Source organism: Salmo salar, chromosome ssa06 (assembly GCF_905237065.1).
Source record: "Salmo salar chromosome ssa06, Ssal_v3.1, whole genome shotgun sequence".
NCBI classification, from domain to species: Eukaryota; Metazoa; Chordata; class Actinopteri; order Salmoniformes; family Salmonidae; genus Salmo; species Salmo salar.
In genome coordinates this window covers 20808874-20832566 of record NC_059447.1, presented here as the reverse complement: position 1 = coordinate 20832566, position 23693 = coordinate 20808874, and the positions used below count along the sequence as shown (strand labels likewise).

The following is a 23693-nucleotide window of genomic DNA, read 5'->3' as shown; positions in this document are numbered from 1 at the left end:
GCAGTAGAGACTCGTTTGTAAACAATACCCACCTTCAGTTAGCTTAGGAGCTGCTGCTGTTACTGCTTCTCTTTTGCAAGCCTCTAGCTAGCGCCCGATAGCAGCCTGCCTCTAGCTAGCGCCCGATAGCGGCCAGCCTCTAGCTAGCGCCCGATAGCGGCCAGCCCCTAGCTGGCGCCCGATAGCGGCCTGCCCCTCCTCTTTAGCTCTCTTTTTCTCTAACCCCTCCTCTCTGCTGTCTCTACCTAATTTTCTCTCTTCTTCTCCTTTTCTTTGCCACGCTTTCCTCCCCTCCCTCCCTCACTCCCTCACGCCGTCACTCCAGACCACACTGTGTAAAGACAGACGTTTAGCTCTTCTTGGCCTCCTGCCCACAGCCATGTGAGCTTCATTTCATGTGTTTATGCTGTTTTCCATGCAGCCATTGAAGTGGTGGTGTTTCTCCTGGCCAAACTGGGGCTGTTTTGTGTTCCAGGGAGCTGCTCTGGTATGTGCTGTGTAGTCCCGCTGCAGACTAGTCTGTCTCTGTTTGGGACGTCACACAACAGCAGTTTTTGCGTCAACTGCCAGCATACTATAGGAAATCATTTTGAAGCAGGAGGGGGAGGGTTGTGTGTGTGCATATGATATGTGTACATGCATATGTTTCTGGATGCATATGTACACAGAATGTGTCTGCATACCTGCATGTGTCTGGATGCGTGTTATGGTCTGAGTGTGCGGGTGAACATGTATGAATACGTGCGTATGTGTGTGCACATTTGAGTGTCATTCCTGAACACTCAACGATGCAGCAAAAGCTCTGCTTTTGTCCATGTCCTGCTGCTGTTCTGCTTTTGGAGAGTCTCCCGTTGTGGCCAGGCTGTGCTCAATGTAAATGGAGTGGTCCTGGCTAAATATTTAGTGACGACTCCAAAAGCATGAAAGCGGGAGGGAGCAAAAAGGAATCTCCCTTTTGTTTAGTGCACAATGAAATGCTCTCGGCTTTAACCATAACCCTTTACGCCTGCCCCTACTGTCTCTGATAGAGAGAATATCCTCTCTCCATGGATAGGAATAGAGCCGAGTTATAAATAAAGCCAGAGAGAAAGAGAGAGGGGCAGGATGGCTCTAGCCAGGCCAAAGCAGGCTGGAACAGAGCAGAGGGGGGGAGGGTGTGTGTCTCTCTCATGCCGCGAGAGCTCGCAGCTTCTTGGCAGTATTTCAAAAATGAGCTTCTGAAAGCCCTGGCGAGCCGAGCAGACATATTGAGACTAGAGACAAACGGGGATGGCTGCCTGCGCCGCCACCGCTTCGCTCCAAACGTAGCGCTCGCTCACCATGGTCGGAAGGTACCTCTCCTCAGGTATTGTTCCTGCTTTTCGCCCGTGATCCCCCCTCTTTCTCTTTATTCGCTGGGCGTCTTTCACTGCGTTGTGCATTGTAGTGCACGATTGCCTTTTAAATGCATGCAAGTACAAAGATGTGTGATTTTGCAACGGAAAACATCCAGCAGCGACAGATGGCATTCTGATGAATATCTTCATGAGGATAGTTTTAGTGTGTTTTTTTCAGAGGAGCGAGCGTGCTGCAGGAAGCGAGAGAGAGAGAGAGAGAGAGAGAGAGAGAAACAGATACAGACTGTAGCTCTGAGCCTTTTTGGCTCTGGTTCAGATTTGATAAAATGGCGTCCTGTACTACACCACAGAAACCACACCGCTGTGTCTGAGACACTGCCCGTTTCTCCCTCCCCCTCTCTCTCTCTGTTTCTCCCATTCTTTTATAATCATTGGAAGAAGCCTAAGCTCTGCAGAGAGAGTGTGAGAGACAGCCAAAGCTTGCACACACACGGCATCTCTCCCCATTTAAAGATCAGGCAAAAGCAGAGGCTGTGTGTGTGTGCAGAGGTCCGCCCCGCTCACACATGCATGTGGAGGCACACCAAAAACAACGAGAGGAAACTGCCGCGGCGGCAGCAGAGTGATTACCACGGCAGCGCATCTAGAGCAGCTGCTGCTTTTGGACTGACTCACTTCTTATGCACCAAGCTGCTTCAGGGGATAGTTCTAGAACTGTTGTTAACCAAGCCTCTCTCAGCAGTGGGGTTTCTTTATTGGAAGAGAGAAATCCTACTGTTTGGGTTTGAGGAGTAGAGGCAGTAGCGATTTGAGGGGACTGGGAGGCAATCTTCTGTACAGCAGGGGTGCAACGTTACAAAACATTCAGATATAAATGTTGTATTGTGTAGATTAGGTACTTGTTGTGTTTGTCATGTAGAACTGTGAGTCATGTCAGCTGTACACATTACATTTGTACCGGCATCATTGTGAAGTGTTTCACCTAATTGAATACACTCCAGGGCAGAGTGGTTCAGTCAAGCCAAATGCTGAGGCTGAACTGCAGGAGTCAGGGGTCAAGGGTTAGGACTGAGGATGGGCGTCTTCAGATCTGCCAGTGGACTCCACCTAGGCTTCCACTTTATTCCAAGATGGCTGCAACTAGGGTAAAGCTGTTGCGATTACTAGGCTTGGGCGATATACCATTAATACTGTATATCGGGATATTTCGTAATATACAGAATAAACAAAACTCCCACAGCAGTCAACATTTCAACCAGGGTCGGACAGTAGACAGATTATCATACGTCATACTGTACCATACCGGGGTTTACTGTATTACCGGAAGTGCACACAAGGGGGAGCTATTTAGTTATCAAAATAATTATACACAAAATCATTTAGGCAGCAGGGTTCTTCATCCAGGAGGGGTTTGAATATCTCTGCTGTAACCAAGAAGCTTGATCTTAACATCGAGCCACTTAGCTAACAAGTTAGTAAACCAAATGACATCTTATAGTTATACTTAACTTATAGTTAGTTATAAGCAGTGGCGTATTCGTACCACTGTGAACCTGAAATGAATACAGAAAACCAATAAAAACACTAGCCTATGCCTACACTGAGTTGTATGCCATCGCCTCGTGAGTAAATTTGAGCTGAATAAACATTGTAGGCTATGAAAACAAGTACAGCCTATGCGCACGTTGTAATCAAAATTAGAATCTTAACTGGCTGATTTCAAGCAATCCTTTTGTGAGGCGCAGCCGGGAACTGTGTAGATGGGGACTGGTGGGATCCATAAGCCAGAATTGAAGCATCCTTTGTCATCGGTTAAATCTCCAGTTTGGGAACATTTTGGCATGTACACTACCGGTCAAAAGTTTTCGAACACTTACTCATTGAATGGTTTTTCCTTATTTCTTTACTAATTTCTACATTGTAAAATAACAGTGAAGACATCAAAACTATGAAATAACACAAGGAATCATGTAGTAACCAAAAAGTGTTTACTTCTCTAGGGTCGGCGGAACGAAATCGTCCCACCTACGTAACAGCCAGTGGAATCCTGTGGCGCGTTATTCAAATACCTTAGAAATGCTATTACTTCAATTTCTCAAACATATGACTATTTTACACCATTTTAAAGACAAGACTCTCGTTAATCTAACCACACTGTCCGATTTCAAAAAGGCTTTACAACGAAAGCAAAACATTAGATTATGTCAGCAGAGTACCCAGCCAGAAATAATCAGACACCCATTTTTCAAGCTAGCATATAATGTCACAAAAACCCAGAAGACAGCTAAATGCAGCACTAACCTTTGATAATCTTCATCAGATGACACGCCTATGGCCTTGGTATACAATACATGCATGTTTTGTTCAATCAAGTTCATATTTATATCAAAAACCAGCTTTTTACATTAGCATGTGATGTTCAGAACTAGCATACCCCTCGCAAACTTCCGGTGAATTTACTAAAAATTTACTAAATTACTCACGATAAACGTTCACAAAAAGCATAACAATTATTTTAAGAATTATAGATACAGAACTCCTCTATGCACTCGATATGTCCGATTTTAAAATAGCTTTTCGGTGAAAGCACATTTTGCAATATTCTAAGTAGATAGCCCGGCATCACAGGGCTAGCTATTTAGACACCCAGCAAGTTTGGCACTCACCAAAGTCAGATTTACTATAAGAAAAATGTAATTACCTTTGGTGTTCTTCGTCAGAATGCACTCCCAGGACTTCTACTTCAATAACAAATGTTGGTTTGGTCCCAAATAATCCATTGTTATATCCAAATAGCGGCGTTTTGTTCGTGCGTTCAAGACACTATCCGAAAGGGTAAAGAAGGGTGACGAGCATGGCGCATTTCGTGACAAAAAATGTCTAAATATTCCATTACCGTACTTCGAAGCATGTCAACCGCTGTTTAAAATCAATTTTTATGCCATTTTTCTCGTAAAAAAGCGATAATATTCCGACCGGGAATCTGCATTTAGGTAAACAGACGAAAGAAAATAAAGCATGGGGTCGACTCGGGCACGCGCCTAAGCCCATTGTCCTCTGATCGGCCACTTGCCAAAAGCGATAATGTGTTTCAGCCTGGGGCTGCCTCGATATCATTCAGCTTTTTCCCGGGCTCTGAGAGCCTATGGGAGCCGTTGGAAGTGTCACGTTACAGCAAAGATCCTCAGTCTTCAATAAAAAGAGCCAAGATGAACAACAACTTGTCAGACAGGCCACTTCCTGTTCAGAATCCTCTCAGGTTTTTGCCTGCCATATGAGTTCTGTTATACTCACAGACACCATTCAAACAGTTTCAGAAACTTTAGGGTGTTTTCTATCCAAAGCCAATAATTATATGCATATTCTAGTTACTGGGCAGGAGTAGTAACCAGATTAAATCGGGTACGTTTTTTTATCCGGCCGTGTCAATACTGCCCCCTACCCCCAACAGGTTAAACAAATCAAAATATATGTTAAATTTGAGATTCTTCAAAGTAGCCACCCTTTGCCTTGATGACAGCTTTGCACACTCTTGGCATATGTTTAGATGCCAACTGTTGTCATGTTATCTTCTAGGTATGATGACATACTAATCTTTTCCCTTTCTCCCTCCCTCTCTCTCCCTCCATCCTCTCTTTATCTCCATCCTCTCTCATCCAATAGAGCTGCCCCCACAGAGTGGCCCGGGAGCCCATTATGAGAATCCCCACTGGGGACACCAGCCAGCCAATCGGAGTGCCACTTCCGCCTCAGCGTCGGCCAATCACAGTGGCTGGGAAACAGTGATCATCGACGAGAGCGACACCGAGGCCTGGCCCTCCATTTCCCGCAGCAGCCAGAGCCAGAGCCAGGGCCCTGCAGGAGGATGCCCCTTGGACACTGACCCTGTTGGTCCGGCCAGCAGCAGCAGTATGAGCACGGCCACAGGGGCCAACGGCCAGACAGGCCACTTTCCTGCCAACTACCCCAGCAGCAAAGGAGCCAGCCCTGGGCACGGCAGCTCAGCCAATCACCCCGGGGCTGGCATGGTCGGCATGGCCTCCAGCCAAGGAGCAGCCAATCGGGGCTGGGGATCTGGTCCCGGTCCCTCCCCCCACGGCCCTCCTCAGTCCTCTGTCGGGGGTGGGGAGGGGAAGAGTGATGGCCCAATGGGAGGAGGAGGCAGAGGTTGGGGCACCTCTTCCTCCACCAACTTTAACTTGAACCTGAACCCCAATGCCAACCCCTCGGCCTGGCCCGTTCTGGGACACGACGGGGGCGGAGGAGCGGGGGGAAGCAGCTCAGGGGGAGCCAACCCCAATCAACCCCCTTCTTCTCAACCCCCTCCAAACCTCTGCAACCCGCCAGGCACCTCTCCCGCCCAGGGGAACGGCAACAGAGGAGGAACCATGGTGGGCGGCACCAACGGCAACCTTCCGGTAGGGGGAGGCAGCACCTGGGGAGAATCATCTGAGCCCCACCCATCCTCGTCCACGAATGTGTCTTTTAGCTCAGAACCTCAGAACCTTAACACTGATGGACCAAATCATACTAGCAAGCAACAGGAGCCCCCTATCCACAGCGTGTCCGGCTGGAGTGGCCCCTCCGGAGGCATGGGCTCCCTGGGCCAGCCTCCTCCTGGAGCTTCCCAGCTGGTCAATGGAGAGGATGGCAGCTCCGTCTGGGGCAACAATGGAGACTCCAAGTCAGTCGCCTCCTCCGCGGAGCCTTCGGGCTGGGACTCTGGGGCCGGGGGCTGGGGGAGCCATGGAAGCAGTGGTGGTGGAACCTCTGGAGGCTGGGGAGGCCAGAGCAGCGGAGATGCCTGGGGGAAGCAGCATTCTGGCGAGGGCCAGGGGGGCTGGGACGCCCCCAGCTCTCCTCCCCAGCAGCCCAGCTCCTGGAGCACCCGAGCCCCTAGCACCACGGCGGCCAGCGAGGGCAGCAGTGAGGGCATGGATGGAGCGGGACACTCCCGCCGACAGGACCGGTCGTCCAGGGATGAGCCTGCCCCCCTGCTCCCAGCCCCTGACCTGGACCCCAGGGTGCTGTGCAACACAGGCTGGGGCCAGACCCCCGTCCGCCAGCACACGTCCTGGGACATGGAGGAGGCGGCACGCACGCAACGAAAGGCAGATGCTGCCGGGACGGACTCTTGGGGAGGCTCCGGCCCCAACACTCCCACCGAGCCAGCCCAAGGGCCCTCCGGCCACGGCCCCCTTCATCGGGCTGACCTTAAGAGCGAGGGTCCCGGGCCTGGTCCTCAGGCTGCCCCTGGCTGGGGTGGTTCCATGCCTCCAGCCAGCCAACCCGGCTCTGGCTGGGGTGAGCAACCGAGCAGCAAGAATCCCCCCAACGGTCCCGGGGGCTGGGGGAACCCCCCACCAGGAGGCCCCGGGCCAGGCCCCAACATGCCCAAAGCTGGGAACCAGTCCTGGGGAGCTCCAGAGGAGAAGTCCCCAAGCTGGGATGATCCCCACGGCAAGGCCCCCAAGCCCCAGGGCTGGGGAGATGGGCCCAAGCCGCCCCACAGCGGCTGGGGCAACAGCGCTGGAGGAGGGGGCAATGGAGGAGGAGGAGGAGGAGGAGGAGACTGGAGAGAGCCTGCAGATGGCAAGAAGAACAGTCCCACCACCAACCCTCCCTGGGAGGGAGAAGGTGCAGGAGGCTGGAAAGAGAGCAACCGAGGCTGGGGAAAACCTGGTCCGGGGATGGGGGGAAATGTTGGAGGAGGTGGAGGCTGGGGAGAGCCAGCGATGGCCCAACAGCGCCCAAGTGGCCCTGCCCAAGGATGGGGCGGCAAGCCCCAGGAGAGCTCCAACGGCAACAGCGGAGGAGTTAGAGGAGGGAGCATGGGCGGGGCAGGAGGTGGAGAAGGGAGCATGGGATCCTGGGGAGGCCCTGGCCCCGTGAAGCCCAGTGTATCAGGCCGGGAGGGCAACGGGGGAGGAGGGAGCAAGCAGGACCCCTCAGGAGGAGAGCCCACAGGGTGGGAGGAGCCTTCCCCACCCTCCATCCGACGCAAGATGGAGATTGACGACGGCACCTCGGCTTGGGGCGACCCGGGCGCCTACAACAAGACGGTCAACCTCTGGGACAAGAACAACCCTGGGGGAGGAGGGCCACCACAAGGTAGACCCCCAGGGAACGCTCCAGGGAACGCCCCCGCATGCCCCCCTGGAAACAACAACAACCACCCCCACCCACCACATCACCCTCCCCACCATTCTCACGCCTACCACGGCCCCCCACCACCCCTCCAGAGCCATGGGGGCCACAACCCCCAGGGCCCAGGCCAGAACAGTGGGCCCATGGACCCAGCCATGCCTCACCAGGCTGCGCCTCCACCACACAGCAGACCACCCCTCATGGGTCCAGGTGAGAAGACATACTCTATGAATGGATGGCTTATAGTGTTACTGTGATTGTGTTCTTGATAATCTTGTGTTTTGACAATGCCATCTAGCTTTTAGATCAGGAGTCTTATGAAGTTGTGAAGTGTCTAGCAATGTTGGGTTTACGTTTTGTACATGCAGTCATGGGAGGAGAACAGTGTTGGGTTTACGTTTTGTACATGCAGTCATGGGAGGAGAACAGTGTTGGGTTTACGTTTTGTACATGCAGTCATGGGAGGAGAACAGTGTTGTGGGTTTTACTCAAACCTAACAGGCAGAATGAATTCACTGTGCCAGGCCTGATAAAGATTAGTCGTCTTGTTAAAAAGTGGCAACTTAAAACCGTTGTCGCAGTTCAATCAACTGTTATTATACCGTGAACACACAAGAACATGGAAATAGTTGTGTTCTACCTATGACTTATCACAAAATCTTGTTAGGTTGCGCACAGCGAGCACATGCTTGGCTCCAAAACGTTGATCCGTTTAAAGGTAAAACCTCGCCACTTAGATTTCCATCTAAATGAAGAACCAAATTGGCGAAAGCGATGCCAGCCCACCCTGGCCCCACCCCCTTTACTTCTCTGAATCTCGCTCTCCTCTGGTTTCACAACAACAACACGGGCGCCCCATCTGTGTGCGTAACTGTGGCAACCTCACGTGGGCTCACGTGGCGGAGGAAGCCCAAGAATGCTGTTTACTAACCCGGCTTGTGAAAATAGCGATTGGAGCCACAAAACGTTTGAGCTGTGGAGGAAGTGTGTGATTATAGGAGTAACCACCATCTGTCAGTAGTTAGAGAGAGAGAGAGAGAGAGAGAGGAGGAGGAAGAGGAGGAGAGGAGAGGAGAGGAGAGGAGAGGAGAGGAGAGGAGAGGAGAGGAGAGGGAGAGGGAGAGGGAGAGAGGAGAGGGAGAGGGAGAGGGAGAGAGAGAGAGAGAGAGAGAGAGAGAGAGAGAGAGAGAGAGAGAGAGAGAGAGAGAGAGAGAGAGAGAGAGAGAGAGAGAGAGAGAGAGAGAGAGAGAGAGAGAGAGAGAGAGAGAGAGAGAGAGAGAGAGAGAGAGAGAGAGAGAGAGAGAGAGAGAGAGAGAGAGAGAGAGAGAGAGAGAGAGAGAGAGAGAGAGAGAGAGAGAGAGAGAGAGAGAGAGAGAGAGAGAGAGAGAGAGAGAGAGAGAGAGAGAGAGAGAGAGAGAGAGAGCCCCTGCTGGTTCTGGCTAGTCACTGCCCCATATGCTGCTCTTTTATGCATCACAATCAACCATGCAACACAAAATAATACAGTACAAGTTTTGTGTCCATACAGTATACACTGAAATATGTCTTTAGTTTCCTTCACTCCTTTCCCACATAACCCTGATACTTAAAATGACAAGCTATTGATTTCTTTAACGTCAGTGGTCATGAAGGAAAGGAGATGAGGAGATAATCATAACTGATAGAGTGAAATCTGATCCAGGAAGTAGACCTCTTGGAGCGATAGACAAACTGGCACAGGCAGAGATGGGGCTGCCTGACTCTCAGCCAGGCCAACTGGTTACTACAGAGAGGGCCAAGAGTTAAACTGCAGCCTCTGTCCTAGCCTGGCCAAGGTCTAGCCTGTCCTGCTTAAAGGGGCATTGTAGAAACCAGGAAAGAAAGGTTAGGAATGGTACATTTTAGCAATATGATTTTCTTCGATTTTTTTTTTTGTTACATTGTGACTGTTTAAACTTAGATTTAGAACAAGGATGCACACAATGTTGACATTGACAATACATGCATTTTGTTGAGTGTATGAATGGCAGTGCAGGGGTTTCTCCTGTAGGATAAAATATTTTTCACATGAACACATGTGTAGGTAGACCTTACTGTGAAATGCTTACTTACAAGCCCTTAACCAACAATGCAGTTTTAAGAAAATAAGAGTTTAGTTAATTTAGTAAATATTTTCTTAAGAAAAATAAAAAAGTAACAATAACAAGGCTATATACAGCGGGTACCGATACCGAGTCAATGTGTGGGAGTACGGGGTAATTTAGGTAATATGTACATGTAGGTAGGGGTAAAGTGACTATGCATAGATAATAAACAGGGGGATGAATTGTTCAGCTGTCTTATGGCTTGGGGGTAGAAACTGATATTGACCTAAGGTTCCAGAGCAAGAGTTTGTTTTGGGTCCGTTGATCTGTACTGTTATCCAATCCATGTGTGACCTTATCAAAGTCATCCTGTTCCTAGGCTGGGGGGAGCCTTCTAGTGCCCACCCCAAACTAGAGCCCTCCTGGGGGGAGCCTGCTCCCCCTCCGGTCAGCGTGGACAACGGGACCTCCGCCTGGGGGAAACCCACCGGGAGCCATGGGGGCTGGGGTGTGGGTGACAACAGCCCCGAACCCTACAGACGGGGCAACCCACCCCTTGGATCTGCACCTTGCAAACCAGGTGAGAAGAACTCTAGTACTTTTTATAGATTAGATCAGATTTTTCCTGATTAATCGGAATTGCTGATGTTTTTACTAGGGCTGGGACCTCATGATATTACAATGTTTTACATTTTAGTCATTTAGCAGACGCTCTTATCCAGAGCAACTTACAGTAACAATTAGGTTTAAGTGCCTTGATCAAGGGCATATCAACAGATTTTGCACCTAGTCGGCTCAAGGATTCAAACCAACGACCTTTCGTTTACCTCTTAACCGCTAGGCTACAGTGAGGGGAAAAAAGTATTTGATCCCCTGCTGATTTTGTACGTTTGCCCACTGACAAAGAAATGATCCGTCTATAATTTTAATGGTAGGTTTATTTGAACAGTGAGAGACAGAATAACAACAACAAAATCCAGAAAAACGCATGTCAAAAATGTTAGTTTCATTTTAATGAGGGACATAAGTATTTGACCCCTCTGCAAAACATGACTTAGTACTTGGTGGCAAAACCCTTGTTGGCAATCACAGTGGTCAGACGTTTCTTGTAGTTGGCCACCAGGTTTGCACACGTCTCAGGAGGGATTTTGTCCCACTCCTCTTTGCAGATCTTCTCCAAGTCATTAAGGTTTCGAGGCTGACGTTTGGCAACTCGAACCTTCAGCTCCCTCCACAGATTTTCTATGGGATTAAGGTCTGGAGACTGGCTAGGCCACTCCAGGAACTTAATGTGCAAGATTTGACGGTACATGGCCTCGTCCATCGTCCCTTTGATGCGGTGAAGTTGTCCTGTCCCCTTAGCAGAAAAACACCCCCAAAGCATAATGTTTCCACCTCTATGTTTGACGGTGGGGATGGTGTTCTTGGGGTCATAGGCAGCATTCCTCCTCCTCCAAACACGGCGAGTTGAGTTGATGCCAAGGAGCTCCATTTTGGTCTCATCTGACCACAACACTTTCACCCAGTTGTCCTCTGAATCATTCAGATGTTTATTGGCAAACTTCAGACGGGCATGTATATGTGCTTTCTTGAGCAGGGGGACCTTGCAGGCGCTGCAGGATTTCAGTCCTTCACGGCGTAGTGTGTTACCAATTGTTTTCTTGGTGACTATGGTCCCAGCTGCCTTGAGATCATTGACAAGATCCTCCCGTGTAGTTCTGGGCTGATTCCTCACCGTTCTCATGATCATTGCAACTCCACGAGGTGAGATCTTGCATGGAGCTCCAGGCCGAGGGAGTTTGACAGTTCTTTTGTGTTTCTTCCATTTGCGAATAATCGCACCAACTGTTGTCACCTTGTCACCAAGCTGCTTGGCGATGGTCTTGTAGCCCATTACAGCCTTGTGTAGGTCTACAATCTTGTCCCTGACATCCTTGGAGAGCTCTTTGGTCTTGGCCATGGTGGAGAGTTTGGAATCTGATTGATTGCTTCTGTGGACAGGTGTCAAGCTGAGATTAGGAGCACTCCCTTTAAGACTGTGCTCCTAATCTCAGCTCGTTACCTGTATAAAAGACACCTGGGAGCCAGAAATCTTTCTGATTGAGAGGGGGTCAAATACTTATTTCCCAAAATGCAAATCAATTAATAACATTTTTGACATGCGTTTTTCTGGATTTTTTTGTTGTTGTTCTGTCTCTCACTGTTCAAATAAACCTACCATTAAAATTATAGACTGATAATTTCTTTGTCAGTGGGCAAACGTACAGAATCAGCAGGGGATCAAATACTTTTTTCCCTCACTGTACCTGCAGGCTACCTTGCGTGCTGATAGGATATGTGATATTTATTGCGTTTCGATGTTCCAAACATATCTCTGCTGCAGAGGGACAAGAAAGCCATGAGAAAACACGTTTTGATCAGTCATGGAAATATAATTGCTGAAAACAAATTGACTCTCTATTTAGTATGCAGCTACCCTGACCTCTGGTGGCAGACTGAATACACAATGTATTCTCCAATAGTCTTTCTATACCGAACTCTGTAATTTACCAGTGCATGGCTGTGCTATACTAAAATAAGTCTAAATCAACTGACAATACAAATACCCCACTGTCAGAACCAATACAAATACCCCACTGTCTGAACCAATACATATACCCCACTGTCTGAACCAATACATATACCCCACTGTCTGAACCAATACATATACCCCACTGTCTGAACCAATACATATACCCCACTGTCTGAACCAATACATATACCCCACTGTCTGAACCAATACATATACCCCACTGTCTGAACCAATACATATACCCCACTGTCAGAACCAATACAAATACCCCACTGTCTGAACCAATACATATACCCCACTGTCTGAACCAATACATATACCCCACTGTCTGAACCAATACAAATATATTATGTCATAATCAGTGGCAGCTGGTGTCTTAACTTTGTGGAGGATGATGGATAAAAATGAATTTGAAAAGATAGTAACACAACACTTCCTTCTCTCCCTCTGCAGCCCCCAAATCTATGCAAGACTGCTGGGGTGGCGGAGGTGGCGGTGGGGGGGAGGACATGGGTTTGTCTGGGGGCCAGTGGGACCCTGACGACGGGGACATGTGGAGCAGCCAGGCCTCCCAGGAGAGCAACTCCTGGGGCAACAGACCCAGGAAGGGCCCACCCAAGGGGAAGATTCCAGGCAAGCAGGAGGAAGCCTGGATCATGAATCGCCTGATCAAGCAGCTGACAGACATGGGCTTCCCTGTGAGTGCTGCTACCTTCTACTACCTCTGGGGTCAAACTCCACACTGATGTAATCTTTATACATAGAAATCTGATAATAATATAACATGCCATTTAGCAGACACTTTAATACAACAGTGAATGCATACATGTTGGTAGCCCCCGCGGGAATCAAACCCGCCTTCCTGGTGTAGCTAGCTCCATGTTCCTACCAACTGAGCCACACAGGATCACACGTACACATGCATGTTTGTGAGATATTTCTGCTGACAGCCGTGTGTGTGTGTGTGTCCAGAGAGATCCAGCCGAGGAGGCTCTGAAGAGGAACAACATGAACCTGGACCAGGCCATGAGTAAGTCTCTTCTCCCAGTCCTCAATACACTCTGTTAACTCCTTGTTCTTGATGCACTGTCACTGACTGTATCAGTGTTGGTAATATCCCTGTGTTCTCTCGCTGCTCTCTTTTTCTCACTACTCTCGCTACTTTGTCTCTCTCAGGTGCTCTGTTGGAGAAGAAGACAGAGCTGGACAGGCGGGGGATGGGCATGTCCGACTACAACAACTGTCTGATCAACAAGGGGCCAATGGGCTGCCGGCCTCCCCTCCACTCCAAAGAGTCCTCCTCAGATCGCTCCCCTTTCCTCGACAAGGTAATGACCCCTGACCCCCTCCCCAACATCACACACTCCTATATTGTCCTTGGGTTCTTCAATGAGAAGATGCTGTATAGCCAGGGCAGACATACAGTGAGGGAAAAAAGTATTTGATCCCCTGCTGATTTTGAATGTTTGCCCACTGACAAAGAAATGATTAGTCTATAATTCTAATGGTAGGTTTATTTGAACAGTGAGACAGAATAACGCATGTCAAAAATATTATAAATTGATTTGCATTTTAATGAGGGAATAAGTATTTGACCCCTCTGCAAAACATGATTTAGTACTTGGTGGCAAAACCCTTGTTGGCAATCACAGCGGTCAGACGTTTCTTGTAGTTGGCCACCAGGTTTGCACACATCTCAGGAGGGATTTTGTCCCACTCCTCTTTGCAGATCTTCTCCAAGTCATTAAGGTTTCGAGGCTGACGTTTGGCAACTCGAACCTTCAGCTCCCTCCACAGATTTTCTATGGGATTAAGGTCTGGAGACTGGCTAGGCCACTCCAGGACCTTAATGTGCTTCTTCTTGAGCAACTCCTTTGTTGCCTTGGCCGTGTGTTTTGGGTCATTGTCATGCTGGAATACCCATCCACGACCCATTTTCAATGCCCTGGCTGAGGGAAGGAGGTTCCCACCCAAGATTTGACGGTACATGGCCTCGTCCATCGTCCCTTTGATGCGGTGAAGTTGTCCTGTCCCCTTAGCAGAAAAACACCCCCAAAGCATAATGTTTCCACTTCCATGTTTGACGGTGGGGATGGTGTTCTTGGGGTCATAGGCAGCATTCCTCCTCCTCCAAACACGGCGAGTTGAGTTGATGCCAAGGAGCTCCATTTTGGTCTCATCTGACCACAACACTTTCACCCAGTTGTCCTCTGAATCATTCAGATGTTCATTGGCAAACTTCAGACGGGCATGTATATGTGCTTTCTTGAGCAGGGGGACCTTGCAGGCGCTGCAGGATTTCAGTCCTTCACGGCGTAGTGTGTTACCAATTGTTTTCTTGGTGACTATGGTCCCAGCTGCCTTGAGATCATTGACAAGATCCTCCCGTGTAGTTCTGGGCTGATTCCTCACCGTTCTCATGTTCATTGCAACTCCACGAGGTGAGATCTTGCATGGAGCCCCAGGCCGAGGGAGATTGACAGTTATTTTGTGTTTCTTCCATTTGCGAATAATTGCACCAACTGTTGTCACCTTGTCACCAAGCTGCTTGGCGATGGTCTTGTAGCCCATTCCAGCCTTGTGTAGGTCTACAATCTTGTCCCTGACATCCTTGGAGAGTTCTTTGGTCTTGGCCATGGTGGAGAGTTTGGAATCTGATTGATTGCTTCTGTGGACAGGTGTCTTTTATACAGGTAACAAGCTGGGATTAGGAGCACTCCCTTTAAGACTGTGCTCCTAATCTCAGCTCGTTACCTGTATAAAAGACACCTGGGAGCCAGAAATCTTTCTGATTAAGAGGGGGTCAAGTACTTATTTCCCTCATTAAAATGCAAATCAATTAATAACATTTTTGACGTGCGTTTTTCTGGATTTTTTTGTTGTTATTCTGTCTCTCACTGTTCAAATAAACCTACCATTAAAATTATAGACTGATCATTTCTTTGTCAGTGGGCAAACGTACAAAATCAGCAGGGGATCAAATACTATTTTACCTCACTGTAGTGTTCTGGGGAACCATTTTCTGGGGAACCACCTTATCAAGGAATCAAAAAAAAAGATTTAAAAAATGCCTAAATATATATATTTTTTTGTAAACAGTATAATACTGACATTACACTGTTGTGTAACTCACTCAATAGTGTGTTTGTTCCATTCTTCGCTAGTTATGAGGGGACGGGTTCTGTTCTGTACAGGGTAAGGTTCAGTTTCTATGTATCCACCCATTGAGAGTGTAATGGTGACGCTCTCCCTCTGTGGCTGTCTGTGTGGGCGCAGGACGGTGTTGGTAGCCTGGTGGAGGACGTCCACACCTCCTCACCGTTTATGCCTTGTTCCCCCGGCCCCCTCGGCCTGAAACTCCCCTCCCTGCCCAGCACTGCCCTGCCTCTATCCAGCCAGGGCCTGGGCGGCCCACAGGGCCTAGCCATGCAAAACTTGAACAACAGACAGGTAGGCAGCACACTGTCTACGGCTATGTGGGGTTTAGACAGCAGACAGGCAACAGACAGGTGCCATAAGCAGAATTGGGGGTAATGTGGAGTTGAATGACAGACTGCTAGGAAAGATAGGAGTCTGAGAAGAGAAAGGACTGGTTGGCATACTGATAGGCAGAGATGGACGGACGGATGGACGGACTGGCAGGGGACAGACAGAGCTAGAGGGAGCTTGTATTTAGGTTTGGATTTTTCACTGGGGTTTTGTCTAGTCTGTTAAATCTTGTTGGACTTTTTATGAATCTAAATCAAAGTTTATTCGTCACGTGCAATGGCTGTAAACGGTTCAGAGATATGCAGACTTGCAGTTCTTCCTCAACAGTGCAGAATAGTGGGTCCCTATCATCATGCTGTTCCACACTCGTTTCCACCTCTCTCTCCCTCTCCTCCCTCCCTCTCCTCCCTCCCTCTCCTCCCTCCCTCTCCTCCCTCCCTCTCCTCCCTCCCTCTCCTCCCTCCCTCTCCTCCCTCCCTCTCCTCCCTCCCTCTCCTCCCTCCCTCTCCTCCCTCCCCTCTCTCTCCCTCCCTCTCCTCCCTCTCTCTCCCTCCCTCTCCTCCCTCCCTCTCCTCCCTCCCTCTCTCTACCTCCCTCTCTCTCCCTCCCTCTCCTCCCTCTCCTCCCTCCCTCCCTCCCTCTCCTCCCTCCCTCCCTCTCCTCCCTCCCTCTCTCTACCTCCCTCTCTCTCCCTCCCTCTCCTCCCTCTCCTCCCTCCCTCTCCTCCCTCCCTCCCTCTCCTCCCTCCCAGATGCAGAGTGGAATGTTGGGCAGTAGCGGTGCAGCACAAGCCCGGGCCATGCAGCAACCTCCTCCTCAGCCGTCAGTGCCGCCTCTCGGCTCCTCCCAGCCTAGTCTACGCGCTCAAGTGCCTCAGTTTCTCTCCCCTCAGGTACACACACACACACACACACACAACATGGACCAGGGTTGTATTCATTATGGGAAAACTGTGTAAAACGGTTTCCAACGGACAGCGAAAGTGAGAGGTTGTTATTAGACAAGTCCAGGTAGGGAGGGATCCTTGTTTGGATTCATTGTCTTGTATTTAGTGCCTAATGAATACGACCTGGGGAATACCACACACCTCTCAGCCCCCTCCAAGTATCTCCCCTCACTCATTCACACACACACACACAAACACACTTGCACTCATATATAGAATCATACACACACACACATTTTTCAGCGACCCTCAGCATAGTTTACGTGCATAAGCGCCTCAGTCCTGTCCACCGTTTTTTCTCGTACTTTAGTTTATGGTTTCTAAAACCGTATCTTTTGGTCTCTCTCTTGTCTAGGTTCAAGCACAGCTCTTACAGTTTGCAGCAAAAAACATTGGTCTGAATCCTGCACTTTTAACCTCACCAATAAACCCTCAACATATGACCCTTTTGAACCAACTATACCAGCTGCAACTGGTGAGTCCTCTTCTGGTCTCCTCTCAGTTTACTTTAGGACTCCTCCATATAAAACACTATGCAGATACACTCTGTACACGCTTATATCATACACTTCTCCACTGCCTCATTGCCTTAGAGATGTGAAAAACCCTTAGGTTTTGACTGATCGCATTCTGTAGCAACTAGAAAGTGCTGTGTGTGCAGTTGTGTGTGTGTGTGCACGTGCATATTTATGTACATATGCGTCTGTGGATTTGTGTGTAAACATGTATTCCTCTGCAGGCATACCAGCGTTTACAAATTCAGCAGCAGATGTTGCAGGCGCAGCGTAATGTTTCTGCTCCCATCCGACAGCAAGAGCAGCACGTGAGTCCCCCTCTGTGTCCCTCCCTCTCAAATACAGCCCACTAGTTTCACCCATCTCTGCCTTTCATATCTACTGATCCTGAACCCGGCCAGGCCTCATACTGGGGTAAAACCCTAATGTTTTACCATTCTACTACAGCAGAGGGGGTGTATGTGCTTTGTAGACATACCTGGGTTCCTAGTCTGGTGAATGTGAGATAACCTGGGTGGTTAATCCTTAGTAGAAGCAGATGTTATATGTATAAGGGGCTATACTTGCCATTCTCTCCAGTAACTGTCCCATTGAAAATGTTCCTGTGGTCTCTGCTGGCTCACAGAGAAACTGACCACCAGCTTTGTGTGTCTCTCTGATGTCACTTCCTCTTCTTGCAGGTTGCACGTACAATCAATAACATGCAGCAGCAGATCCAACAGCACCAGAGACAGCTGGCCCAGGCCCTGCTGATGAAGCAGCAGCAGACCCTCGGCTCCCTCTCCTCCTCCGGCCTGCACCACGGCCAAGGCAAATCAGCCCTGGACTTGTTCCCAGGCCACCCCCAGGCTCCGGGCCTACCCGACCTGCAGACCAAAGAGCAGCAGTCGTCCCCCAACTCCTACAGCCCCTACCCTCTCTGTGAGTGGGAACTCTGTTCCACAATGTGCACAACACATTGTAGTTCCACTGTGCTTCTGTTTGCTCTTTGGGCTCTTGTCAATTTGGGACAGTTGTTGACGTCACAGGGGCTTTATAAATACATTTGATTGATTGATTGATTGATTGATTGATGGCAGGACTGGGAATGTCATCATTGTTACAGGTCCCAGACCTGTGTGTGCCCTTTCTGTGCTAAACAGATCATCTTTCTGGTCAATATCTGTCTGTGTTCAAGTACAGCTGTTGGGACTTGCTCAGTGTCTAACAGATATCCTGTGGCAAAGGCATTACGATTGATTGGATTTATATAAAGAACCATAGCAACAAAGTGCAAAACAAGAAACGAGTGCTTCATCCTTAATGCTTTATTGACTTGTCTGGTGTTACCTCCCTGCCTGTCTCCCTCTCTGCCTCGCTGTCTCCCTCTCTGCCTCGCTGTCTCCCTCGCTGCCTCGCTGTCTCCCTCGCTGCCTCGCTGTCTCCCTCGCTCCCTCTCCCTCCCCATCTCCCAGCTGGACTGAATCCTAACATGAATGTAACCGGCATAGAGGTGGGAGGCCTGTCCATGAAGGAGCTTCCCCAGCCCCAGTCTCGCCTCTCCCAGTGGACACACCCCAACTCCATGGACAGCCTCTCTGGAGGCTCATCCTCTCTGGAGCCCAACCTGAACAAGCACGGTACAAACTGTTGACACCATTGTCCAATGTTGGGACAATAAAGATGTATTGAACTCTACTGAGCTGGACTGAGTAGAACTGGGGAATATGGAAGGACTATGGTGTATGACACTCAATAAAGATGTATTGAACTCTACTGAGCTGGACTGAGTAGAACTGGGGAATATGGAAGGACCATGGTGTATGACACTCAATAAAGATGTATTGAACTCTACTGAGCTGGACTGAGTAGAACTGGGGAATATGGAAGGACTATGGTGTATGACACTCAATAAAGATGTATTGAACTCTACTGAGCTGGACTGAGTAGAACTGGGGAATATGGAAGGACCATGGTGTATGACACTCAATAAAGATGTATTGAACTCTACTGAGCTGGACTGAGTAGAACTGGGGAATATGGAAGGACCATGGTGTATGACACTCAATAAAGATGTATTGAACTCTACTGAGCTGGACTGAGTAGAACTGGGGAATATGGAAGGACCATGGTGTATGACACTCAATAAAGATGTATTGAACTCTACTGAGCTGGACTGAGTAGAACTGGGGAATATGGAAGGACCATGGTGTATGACACTCAATAAAGATGTATTGAACTCTACTGAGCTGGACTGAGTAGAACTGGGGAATATGGAAGGACCATGGTGTATGACACTCAGTTGGCAGCTTCAGAACGTAGTTTTGGGTTTTTCAAGTGGAACCTTGTAATTTCCATCTCAATGTTACTATATGTTCTAGGAAAGGGGGATACCTGGTCAGTTGTACAACTGAATGCATTCAACTGAAATGTGTCTTCCGCATTTAACCCAACCCCTCCTGTATTGGTTTCTATTAAACCTGACTAAGTATTCCATTCTCTAGTTCTAATTTACATTGTACTTAACCAACTTCCCGGTTCCCCTCTTGTCTCTGGCAGGTTCCAACCTGGGCCCACCCGGGAAGCCCCCCCAAATGGAGGATGGGTACAGCCCCTACGGCATGATGCCTGGCTCCGAGTCCCCCACCAACCCCCTGGTGCCCCCAGACAGCTGGAGCCAGGGCAAGAGCCCCAACGACAAGATGGTCAACGGCACCAACATCACCTGGCCTCCAGGTCAGTTAGATGGCTAGTTAGACTGGGATGGTGGAAAACACTCCTGGACAGCTACAGTGACTGCTTACTGTCCAGCCAAAAACCAATTCACCTAATATGATGATCATGGGACTGATGTGGCCAAATTAGTTCTGTTTTCAAGTGAATTTATCAGAAGGGTTTAGTTTCATTGCAAGCACCACATTTTGTATTTTTGTATTTTGTACATTACTAAACCAGGTAATCATGTAAATGAATGAGAGGAATGACAATTGTAATACTTCCTGTACCATCACTTTCTCCTACAGAGTTCTGCCCGGGCGTGCCCTGGAAGGGCCTGCAGAACATCAACCCGGAGAACGACCCCAACATGACCCCGGGGAGCGTTCCCAGCGGCCCCACCATCAACACCAACATCCAGGACGTCAACCGCTACCTGCAGAGAGACCGCAGCGGAGGTGAGGAAGGAGGACCAGGGAAGCGGAAAGGGAGGGTGAGGGAGATGAGGGGGGAGAAGGAAGGGAGAGAGGAACAGTGGAGGTGAGAGACTGGGGTGGAGAGGGACAGGGGAGGTGAGAGACAGTGGTGAGGGAGGGAGGGGAGACGGACAGGTGAGAGGGAGGGAGGGGAGTGTTCATGTTGTAAGTAGTCCTATACATACATAATGACGGCGCTCTCCCTCTGGTAGACTTGGTCTTGAGAGAGGAGAGCTGGGGGTCTGAGATGACCTGACTCATTCAAAGAAAACTGCTGCAGGCCAAATCAGATACTGTGCCTGCAATGTATCCCAGTGGGTTGGGGAGACTGAATATCTGTAACAGTTAGGTCACTGGAGGGAGCCTGCTTTTTTTCTTCTGGTCCTGCTGCTTCTTCACTTAACTGCATGTACAATCTGACACTCATATATCTACACTACTAGATCATCTTATTCCCAACACTTTGAACTCTCCCATATCACACAGCCACAGAGCACCACAGCTATTCAGTCATCCACTTTCATTTATTCTGTTTCTTTATTAGATTTTCTCTCTCTCTTCCATTCCCTTCTTCTTCTGTTTTTGTTTTGCTGGATGCGATGCCCCCATAGGCTCCTCCCCCACCTCATCTCAGAACGAGGCCCTGCCCCCCTCCACCGATTGGCCAGTCAGTGCCTACTCTAGCTCGTTCAGTCTGTCGTCCCCGGAAACGGACGACCCAGGTACACGGTTTGTCGGAGTGGGCGGAAGTCGCCTCTAACCACTGATACAGGGTCAAATCTTATATCCTACCATATTCCGAGTGGTTATGTTTAGGATCAGGTGATATGATAATCTGGTCCTAGATCTGTGGGTAGGGGTCACTTCCGCTTTGAGCTAGTTTGTCCCCCTGCCCCCCATCAGTGTTGCTGCTTGTCCCAACCCTACCCTTACCTCCTCCCTGCCCTGTCTCTGGTGGCTCAGTATCTGGTCCAGAGGAGGACCCCATCCTTACCATCGCTTTAGTTGCACCCCTCATACATCTTCCCTCTGGTGGTGTTGATGTAGCCACACCCCTGTGTGTAGCATGGGGGGAGAGAAGAGAATAGGGGGGGAACTGGGAGGAGGGTATATATATACTATATCATACTATATCTTACTATAGTTCTAGTAAGAGGTCTATCTGTGTTCCTGGCCTGATCTGTCCCATATTGTGAGGCATGGACTGAGACTGACCCTGTGCTGTACTGCTTACTGTGCGGTCTGGGACTGTGTGTGTGTGTGAAGTCTAGCTGTGTTTACGTCTGTTTTTGGTTCAACACATACAGGAAAAGCAGAATGAATGCTCTGCTCTACCGTCAACAACCCCTCTACCAGGGTATTATTCTGACTAGTGTTTTGGGTTGTTTAGTTCCCTATGTGTTGTTGATAGAAGAATGCCAAGTATCTCCAATTGTTGCCAAGCAATCATTGTGTTTTTTTCTTATCTCTCTTTCAGGTAAATTGTCGGACATGAAGTCCACCTGGTCCCCGGGGCCCATCTCCCACCCCTCCCAGGTCTCTCTGTCCCATGAGTTGTGGAAGGTCCCCCAGGGGCCCCGCAGTAACACAGCCGCCCCCACACGGCCCCCTCCGGGCCTCACCAACCCCACCAAGCACTCCTCCACCTGGGGAGGCAACTCCCTGGGCCTGGCCCAAGGCTGGAGCAGCTCCTACTCCTCAGGTAAATAAAATTGTATTTGTCAAATGCGCCGAATACAACAGGGCTGTATACAAATAGAGCTGACCTTACTGTGAAATGCTTAACCAACAATGCAGTTTTAAGAAAATGGAGTTAAGAAAATATTTACTAAATGAACGAAAGTAAAAAAATATATATATTTCAAAAGTAACACAATAAAATAACAATAATGAGGCTATGTACAGGGGGAACCGGTACCGAGTCAAGGTAATTTGTACATGTAGGTAGGGGTAGAGTAACTATGCATGATAATAAACAGCGAGTAGCAGCAGTGTAAAAACAAAGGGGGTAGGGGGGGGGGTCAATGCAAATAGTCTGGGTGTCTATTTGATTAGCTGTTAAGTAACTGGATGGGGACTGACTGGATAAATGATAAATTAATTGACTGAATGGGTTTGGTCCAACCAGTGCATCTGCAGTTGATCAGTTATGAAGTTCATGTAACATCTGTCTTACTCTCCAAAAAATGTAGTGTATTTCTTGTGCTTGCCATAAAAACTGTAGCCCTCATAAATGTTCAGTTAGAGTAGAAGATGACTGAAGGCCAGGTTCTAGAGGTGATACAGACTAAAGGCCAGGTTCTAGAGGTGATACAGACTAAAGGCCAGGTTCTAGAGATGTTGTGATACAGACTAAAGGCCAGGTTCTAGAGTTGATACAGACTAAAGGCCAGGTTCTAGAGGTGATACAGACTAAAGGCCAGGTTCTAGAGGTGATACAGACTAAAGGCCAGGTTCTAGAGGTGATACAGACTAAAGGCCAGGTTCTAGAGGTGATACAGACTAAAGGCCAGGTTCTAGAGGTGATACAGACTAAAGGCCAGGTTCTAGAGGTGATACAGACTAAAGGCCAGGTTCTAGAGATGTTGTGATACAGACTAAAGGCCAGGTTCTAGAGTTGATACAGACTAAAGGCCAGGTTCTAGAGGTGATACAGACTAAAGGCCAGGTTCTAGAGATGTTGTGATAGACTAAAGGCCAGGTTCTAGAGGTGATACAGACTAAAGGCCAGGTTCTAGAGGTGAGGTGATACAGACTAAAGGCCAGGTTCTAGAGGTGATGTGATACAGACTAAAGGCCAGGTTCTAGAGTTGATACAGACTAAAGGCCAGGTTCTAGAGATGTTGTGATACAGACTAAAGGCCAGGTTCTAGAGGTGATACAGACTAAAGGCCAGGTTCTAGAGATGTTGTGATACAGACTAAAGGCCAGGTTCTAGAGTTGATACAGACTAAAGGCCAGGTTCTAGAGGTGATACAGACTAAAGGCCAGGTTCTAGAGGTGATACAGACTAAAGGCCAGGTTCTAGAGGTGATACAGACTAAAGGCCAGGTTCTAGAGGTGATACAGACTAAAGGCCAGGTTCTAGAGGTGAACAGACTAAAGGCCAGGTTCTAGAGGTGATACAGACTAAAGGCCAGGTTCTAGAGGTGATACAGACTAAAGGCCAGGTTCTAGAGGTGATACAGACTAAAGGCCAGGTTCTAGAGGTGATACAGACTAAAGGCCAGGTTCTAGAGGTGTATGTTGTAGCCTGGCAGGCAGAGACTTGGTACCCTTTTGGTGCAGCCAAGGCGGTCTAGACAACGCCCAGAGAAAGCCTTGTTGTGGTTGAACGCACCTCTCTTGATCAACTGACACTGTGGTTTACCTAAACTACAGAGCTTACTGCTTAGAATACACCACCCATCTTACTGACTGACTTTCCTAGCTCCTTGGAGAATCCACTTCTGAC

General features: G+C 48.9%; 1 protein-coding gene across 9 annotated transcripts in view; it reads left to right on the top strand.

Moving 5' to 3' along the window:
* The window catches only part of LOC106601827 (trinucleotide repeat-containing gene 6C protein), a 103402-nt gene that overhangs the window by 76271 nt on the left and 3438 nt on the right, over positions 1-23693 (top strand). For 4 of the 9 annotated variants that reach the window (XM_045719938.1, XM_045719937.1, XM_045719939.1 and 1 more), the window contains exons 5-19: positions 5001-7694; positions 9927-10127; positions 12573-12817; positions 13092-13149; positions 13296-13447; positions 15396-15569; positions 16360-16500; positions 16910-17029; positions 17294-17377; positions 17750-17990; positions 18524-18688; positions 19608-19784; positions 20072-20221; positions 20851-20961; positions 21717-21941. In XM_045719938.1, coding sequence (XP_045575894.1) covers positions 5001-7694; positions 9927-10127; positions 12573-12817; positions 13092-13149; positions 13296-13447; positions 15396-15569; positions 16360-16500; positions 16910-17029; positions 17294-17377; positions 17750-17990; positions 18524-18688; positions 19608-19784; positions 20072-20221; positions 20851-20961; positions 21717-21941 — 4938 coding nt within the window. Of the gene's footprint in view, positions 1-1211; positions 1346-5000; positions 7695-9926; positions 10128-12572; positions 12818-13091; positions 13150-13295; positions 13448-15395; positions 15570-16359; positions 16501-16909; positions 17030-17293; positions 17378-17749; positions 17991-18523; positions 18689-19607; positions 19785-20071; positions 20222-20850; positions 20962-21716; positions 21942-23693 lie in introns of those variants that run through there. The other 5 variants (XM_045719941.1, XM_045719940.1, XM_045719944.1 and 2 more) reach the window with 4 other exon arrangements.